The sequence below is a fragment of the Argentina silus genome (genome assembly GCF_951799395.1).
Source record: "Argentina silus genome assembly, chromosome: 5".
NCBI classification, from domain to species: domain Eukaryota; kingdom Metazoa; phylum Chordata; class Actinopteri; order Argentiniformes; family Argentinidae; genus Argentina; species Argentina silus.
In genome coordinates this window covers 15,489,098-15,497,477 of record NC_139659.1, presented here as the reverse complement: position 1 = coordinate 15,497,477, position 8,380 = coordinate 15,489,098, and the positions used below count along the sequence as shown (strand labels likewise).

At 40.9% G+C, this 8,380-nt stretch overlaps 1 protein-coding gene across 1 annotated transcript; it reads right to left on the bottom strand.

The window, feature by feature from the left end:
- Positions 1-2,059: 2,059 nt before the first annotated feature.
- Positions 2,060-3,771, bottom strand: prnpb (prion protein b). Its single transcript, XM_083669346.1, has one exon. The coding sequence runs from the start codon at positions 3,767-3,769 to the stop codon at positions 2,312-2,314; it is 1,458 nt and encodes a 485-aa protein (XP_083525472.1). The 5' UTR covers positions 3,770-3,771; the 3' UTR covers positions 2,060-2,311.
- Positions 3,772-8,380: the final 4,609 nt, after the last annotated feature.

Genomic DNA, 8,380 nt, shown 5'->3' with positions numbered 1-8,380 from the left:
TGCCAATACCCATTATCACCTACATTGCTGTGATTTTCATACTGTATTAGAATTTCCATCTAGCCATTATACAAATGTGTATTTCATCGTCAGCTTTTATATCTGCAAGTAACACATGCTGTGACACATATCAATACGATTTCACTATCACTCATCATAAGGAAGAGGTGTTTTTTTTCCTTTCACTGTACTTGGTTTAATCAACCTGGTTCATTATGTTGTTATTTTTTATTGAATAAAAACCTGAATAGATTTACATGACTACAGTTGTCTCTGTAGCTTTATTATGGCGACAGTAAAACATGTTTTTAATTGGCAAGTTAAAAGACAAATAATATAATTAATGTAATTTATGATGAGTGTCACAGTTATGCCAAAGGAAATGCTACTGTTGCTGGTGGCTGTAATACAAATCTAAAGTTAAAAGGGTCCAAACAAATAACTATCGTTATGGTGCAATTTTATAGTAATGGTGCACAGTATTGCACTAATGCACATTTGGATTCATCTTCCAAATAAAACTATGCTTAGGGTGAAACTAATAGAAACTCCGCTACATAAAATACTCTACTGCTGCAGGGCAAATAGTGGCATTTTTGACTCATCCCGGAATCTTTCTGATTGAATTGAACCTTTGTACAATTCACAATAAAAACCACACATTGTATGACAATGACATAATTTTGTTCTTGTGTAAGATTAGCTTCAGTGGGATTTATTATTAAACAAGGATGGGAATTGTTACTGTACTGTTATGTACTAGCACAAAAGCCTGTGTGATTTCCTCAGTAATGACTCTACTCATCAATGACTCTATTCTTACTCTAGAAAGAATCTTTAACAACTGGTTTCCAAGCAACAGATGTGTTCTTTGAAGGCGTGAATTGTGCTCTGAGATTGTCATGGTAACTGCCTTCTGGAGAAATCGCATACAAGGAGCACCAAAGACACTTTGATCACTGTCTGAATAGTTTATTTAGTTTTTGGTCCATCTGTAACTGAGTAATGGAACAAAGCATCAGTTATTTGAACAATGCTAAAGACAAAGTGAAATCCACCAAAAACTGCTAAACATGGCATGGCATCTTACAAATGAGTACCAAGAAACATTACAAAAACAATTAATGTCTTTCTCTATGTTAAAACCAATTGAAAGATTTTTCTCACTCAATGCATGCTTGAAATATCCATTATCCAATATAAATAAGTGCACTTCTGATAATCACAGGACAGGACATGGGGAGAGAGAGAGTGTAAGGTAGAGAGTGAGAGAGTTAGGAGGTGAGTGAGAACAAAAGAAAAAGAGTAAAAGAGAGTATACCGAGAGGGACTGATCTAAAGAAAACACTGTCCCTTCCCTCCTCAACTCAGAAACAGGCATGTATTTACAAAACATACAACCTATAAAGACTACAGACCACAAGGTACAGATGAGATTGAAGTGCTATGAATTTGCCCAATGTAGCTCATACACAAATGCAATTCTGAGTGAAATGTTTCCCGTTGGTGATTGTACCATATCTAAACGTGTTAAGTCTAATCACAAGACATAACAGGTAGTTTTAACTTGTCATTGTAGTAGTGCCTTTATGTACAAACAAATAAAATGTCAAGAGTATGCTCTTTATGTGTTTGTATAGGGTTATACACATAAATACTTTTCATAGATACACAAACAAAATATTTAAGCCTCGTGCATTTTTTGTGTTTTCAAGAACAGAGAGTGTTCTCTCAGGAACTGCTTTAAAACTAAACAATGCAAAATGCCATCTCCTAGATTCGTACAACAGGAGATCCAATAAACAGGAGAAAAGGTGCAAATTCTATAACACACATACACAAAAAATTGGCCATTAGACATAAAATTACATTACTGCTAAAATGACCTCATAAAAGTTGGAGGAAATGGTCCACTGACTCCCATCGTGTCCCTGGAAGCTCATCTACTTCCTGTCTTGTCACTTTTCCTAATGGTAGATGCTAAGTGGGATCCTTGGGACAACCCTACCCTGAACCCTAACCCTAACCTTAACCCTTACACTAACCATAACCATTACCTAACCCTCACCCTAACTTTAACCGTTTTAAATCTTCATTGGGTGACGTCAGAGTCGGGTCATCCCAAGCATCCCACTTAGCCTTTACCTTTCCTTCATGACCACAGAAACGAGAGGACTGGAAATGCCCCCACCTTCACCTCACTGGTTTCACCTATGGAATCAAGTCCTCACAAATCAGTGGCTATGATGAAGGTAGACTCAGAAATGAAATGATTCTAGACTACTGGGACGCACCTTAATGTGACCCTCTCTCACTGCAGCAGACGTGTGCTGCTCAGTACCATCAAAATGGAGGTTATGAGCTGCATCAGCCCATGAGAGAGAGAACTACTTTGGTTGTTCTCATGGTTGGGGTGGCTTGCACTGCTGCGCTCAGCTGTCTGCTTCTCCAGGAAACGTTCAGAGTAGTTCATGTAGAGCTCCACACAACGGCGGGACTTCAGCTGCTCCACCAGGGCAGGGTAACCAATTTCCTCAATGCCCACTGTGTCATCATCCTCCTGACCTGTATGGGCGTCCTGCAGGAGGTCCGTCCTTTTCAAGCAGGTCTCCATGAAGCTATCGTAGGACTGGGCCCGCGGTGGTGGTTTGTAGGCGTAGTCCCGGCCAAAGTCGTTTTCATCTGTGGATTTGTTACCATATTGGCGGTACATGTAGTTATTGTAGTATTGCTCCTCCTGAGGGTTGCGAAAGTTAAAGTGTGGTCGGGGGAAGCGCCCCAGCCCATAGCCCAGCGCCATACCTGCCACGGCCCCAACACCTGCAGCCATCATAGCCTTCTTGGCAAAGCCCTGGGACCTACCAGAGGGATTGTACCCCATACCCTGGACTGATCGTGAGAACGGAGACCCTCCTCCTGTACCATAACCTCCACCATAACCTCCCCCACCATAGCCGGGACTGAGGATCTTATTGTTTGGGTTCCAGTTGGGGTATCCTCTTCCTGCCCCACCACCTGGGTAGCCCCCTGGGTATCCACCTGCCTGCCCCCAGCCCTGTCCAGTATTTCCTCCTCTTACTGGGTAGCCACCTGCTGCTGGGTAACCTCCTGCTCCCGGGTAGCCTCCAGCTCCCGGGTAGCCTCCAGCGGCTGGGTAGCCTCCAGCGGCTGGGTAGCCTCCTCTGCCTGGGTTTTGGTTGGGGTAGCCACCTGCTGCTGGGTACTGGTTAGGATAACTTCCTCTGCCTGGGTTTTGGTTAGGATAGCCCCCCGCTGCAGGATAACCACCTGCTCCAGGGTTCTGTATTGGGTATCCCCCCTGGTTGGTACCCCCTCTCCCAGGATACTGCTGGTTAGGATAGCCGCCTACTGGATTACCTCCGGCTGGGGGGTACTGGTTAGGATATCCTCCTGGTTTGGCACCACCAACTCCAGGGTAATTACCAACAGGGTTACCTCCAGCCGCCGGGTAGCCCCCTGCTGGGTTCTGGTTGGGAACGCCCCCTTGATTGGTACCCCCCCTCCCTGGATAACTACCACCTGCTGGGTATGGATTGGGGTTCCTGTTGGGGGTCTGAGGCTGTCTGGGGTAGTTTCCTGCCTGTGTATTTGATGTTTTTGACGGCCTTGTGTTGCTTGATCCCCCCTTGTTACTGGAGGAAGACTTTTTGCTGCTACTGCTACTGCTTTTCTTGGCCCATGTAAAGTCAGTATGCAGGAGAGCCAGGAGGGTCAGAGACAACAGAACCAGCTCACACAGCTTCACCATCGCTGCCTGAAAAAAAAGATGTGAAAGGTTGGGTCTCAACAACAAAACAATGTTAAAGTGCTTGGTCTGATTGTTTGAAGCCTAGTTGCCTTGTTCTTATTCAGTCTGCAGTGCTAATGACTCAATATTCGCTGATAAGTTATTCTAAGGGGCTATGGTTCAATTTACAAAGCTTTATCATTGAAATAGTGGGGCAAAAAATGGGATACGCTTGGCCACTTCATCTTGGCTGTGTTAATATGCATGTTTTATTTGGACGAGAAGTTCCATCGCAAGATGCGTGGCTCTTACATTGTGGAATGGGCATTTTTGGACACAATCAATTATCAAACATGTTTTGATATTGATCTGGAGGTCGCAGATCGCAGACTGCGTTGATGAACCTTTCATATTACCATCCCAAACTTCATACGCGGTGCCGAAGGTTTCGAACCACATTCGCACATGCAGACCTGTTAGATTATGAAATGGCGTTCTGGGCCTATAGTTTTTTTACTGACAGAATAGAGCCGTTATATGACAACATCGAAGGAAAACACTGATAGACGAGATACTGGACATTATTCATTATTTTTTAATAGCCATTCTATGCAATTAGTGTGCCTAGACTATATTTCAGGAAATATGCCAAATAAAATCATGAAAAATATTTTCCAATAGCAGACACGAAAACGTTTATATGATAAACCATGTAGCCTATTATTCATCGTGCCATGTATTGTGAGACCTACGGATGAGGCCCTTAACAATCGTGTAAACATATTGTGACAGAGATCATACATCTTACCGTGATTCGAAAATGCAGTTTTTTCTCAAAGAAATAGAGTTCCGTCGGTTTGTTTTCTCCTATGTTTTGATTCTGACGTTCGTTTGAGTCGCTGCTTGCTCGGGAGCGGTCTCTCGATCACCGAACACAAATGCGTCACACACACATATACACACACACACACACACACACACGCACACACACGCACTATCAGCAGCAATGCTCCTCGGTGATTGTAGTACATTAGCTTTTATCAGAGTGTACATTATACCCACATCCAATGACGCATACCCTCATTGACATATCATTTCCCCATTACCATTATTGCATTTGGGCAGACTTTACAATAGCGTGCAATAGACAGAGTCGTAGAGATACAGTGATAGACAGTGATAAAACTGACATTTGTGTGCAACATGCATTTGTGCATATCTCTCATTGCATTTAATGCATGATTTACGCGTAAAGTGACAATTGCGCATACGTGGGCTATACAGTTTGAAGACATTCATCCCTAAGGAATGGGTTTTTCAGTTTATCGTCTTCAATATGGACCTATTACATAAACATAGATCGGACACTAGATGGCGACAAATGGATACATCAAATAGACTATACATTTGGTTTCATAATGAAGAAGACATGGAGACATGAAAAAGTTATTCTACAAGAATACTGAGAGGAGTACTGTAAGGTGTAAGTCATATTAGACTATGACAAACACATGTTTAAATAACAATGCACAGCCTAGAAGCATCTTGAACGTTTCTTGTTGTTGTCTGATAAATTATTTGTACAGAGGTGTGAAATAGCAGTAGGCCTGCACTCAGTTGACTCTTATCATGCACGTAGACATAAACACAAATACATACATATTTTCAATACAAACAATTTATCTAAGAACTATATCCACATTCATATTACCTGTATAGCTTGCAACAACGGCAGCACTGCAGGCAATAGAATACCATACTTGCAGAATCTCTCGAAGCAATACAGTTGCAGCAAATTACATTATATTACATTTTACTGGAAAATGTATTTTGCCTGCCCGCCTGTCACATGTGTGTGCTTTGGGGTGTGGAACCATGTGGTGTAGAATTTAACCTCTCATTTCAGGTCAGTTGACCTCTGGTTTGTCGGTTGCAATTAGCTCCTTAAGCAAAGCTACTGTCAGTGCCTTAATAATTAAGCAGTGTTTGGTATCAGTATCCTCTCACTGAAGGAAGGCTGATGCTCTGCACTTTATCCTATCCTCTATCCACTTTACATCATGGTCAAATCAGTTGAGTCAGATTACACTATAACTGCTAGATAAAATACATCCATATTCACCTGTCAAGTGAAATGCCATGAACATCATTTGTTATTAGGATCCCCCTGTGTACAAAGCAGTGAAACTCCTCCTTGATGATGTGACAGACCCCATAAACATCATGGATGAGGCACCAGGACAGACCTTACAGTGTTTACACCTGGGATGGATCCTACCTACACTATAAAGTATTTGTAGTATTTGCATAGGGCCACATTTTATGAAACCTGATGACCATGCTTCCGAAATAAGTGAATATTACCAAAATGTATCTCTGCCATAAACACAAGCGTGAGTTATAAGGTAAAGCTAAGTTTTAAGTTAAACTCTGAATTCATACAAATTCAAACAGTCCCTGTACTCTCCCCTTACACTAATCACTTTCTCTGTTTTCACATTTTCTAATTAACTTCAAGTTGAATAATGTTCTCATGCTTTTTTAAAGAGGTGAGGTCTATATAAAGAAGACAGAGCGGAGGTGATCGACCTGATGATCTTCAGGTCATCTCACAGGTGCAGCTACAGGAGAGGACTAGAAGAGGTCAGAACTGAACGTCTTTCAAAAAAAGCAACAGAAAGCATGAAGCTCTCCGGTACAGGTGAGTTAATTCACAGGCTATGTGAATTATAGGCGATCACCTTATGAGAGTCAACAGGTGAGCAGGTACAGATGAACGAGTAGAGAAACAAAGGTAAGCATATGTTTGTTTCCAATGTTACGATTGACTTATTTTGATTATAGTGCTTGATTTTCTTTTGTAATAAGTGGTTGTATTTTGGATATATGAGGTTGTTGTATTCAAATGTAAACATGTGTTGTTATGTGTTTCAGTGTGGCTATTTGGCTGTGTTTGGGATCCACTCCTCCATTGACCATGTCACATGAAACTTGACTATCTGCTGTCATTCATGGATTGGGTATCTGTTGTTGATTGAGACAATAACATTAATATGGCCAAACCCTTCCCCTCTCAAATCCCCTCCCTTAACACTCCATCCCCCTTGACCGCCTCATGCCTAGATGAACTGGTATCAGGTAGCAGCAATAAGGCTAATGGAATGATTTGGCTGATGCCAGGGTGCAGATATGTATACCAAGGTTATGGACTTGCAAGGTTATGGACTTATGTTAATATTAAGATGTTATTGAAATGATAAGATTGTATATATATATATATATATATATATGATTCATTAGTGCATTGAACAAAATATAATCAGCACTGTCTTAATCGTAGAATGCATTGAACAAGGGATATAACAAATGTACAGTTCTACAATATACATCTTAAGACTTGATGGTATCTATCGCTTTGTTTGTATCTGTCTAACATGTCTTTCTTATCACCAGAATGGCATCTACTTGAATCATTTCTCTATATGAGTTAAACATTTGTGTGTGTAACTAAACCATGTTTTATTCAACTGCATTTACATCACTCGAACAAAGAGTAGGAGATACGTCTATTAAAAAGTACTGAGAATCTCCTGATCAAAAAGAACAACTGAAACTGAAGCCTTATGCTCCTTGTTTATACACTCTAGTATATGAGCTATATTGATGTAACTGAACTAGAATACATTATGTTTAAGACTCACTTAGAATAAATTTACCTGGATGATCTTGGACAGGGGTCCCAATGCAGGGGTCAATTGTCAGACTAGGTTGACGTGCCTCATTTCAAACAGTAGGGGTCAGAATGGAGGGGCACTGTATGTGCAGAGATAAAGAGAGAGAGGACGAAAGAGAGAGAGAGAGAGAGAGAGAGAGAGAGAGAGAGAGAGAGAGAGAGAGAGAGAGAGAGAGAGAGAGAGAGAGAGAGAGAGAGAGAGAAACTGTAATCTGTGATTGCCAACTTCAAAGAGGTCCAAAATGGCGTTTGGGTAAATGTTAGCCTTGCCCTATGTTATTTTGAGTTTGTTGTCCCCAATCTGCATTTCCTTTTCTGCATTTCCTCTACTTCTAACTGATGTCAGTTCAAACCAGTTGAGTTATATCCTTCTGCAGCCATACCTGTTCATACTGATATCATAATTGATATCATAATTGCTGCATACACCAACTGTAGTGAAATGAAGTAACATGGTTTTGGAATCTATCTAGTGAGTGCTAAATATGGTTAATGTTATTACATTAAGTGTAAGTCCACTTGTGTAATAACACACACCGCTAAACTCCATTACAAATAAATTACCAATGGTCTATGTCATTGGATCTTAAAACAATGTTGTAGTAATTACAATCTAACTGTAACTATACAGGTATAGGGGCAACTTCATGTAAAGTGTCACCAAATCTCCCTTTGTTGGCAGAAAAGAAAATGTCACTTGACAATTGACATATCCCAGATGGAGGCACTGTTGTTGATATTTAATGCTGTACATCTTGCTGTTATACATGATATGTTGACAAATCACTGTTCTGCACAAACATACATTTGTTTTTATATTTTAAATAGCCCTCTGAGGGCCAATATCAGCCTTTAAGGAAAGCATTGCTTTGGACAACATTCAGCTAAGGGTATAAATC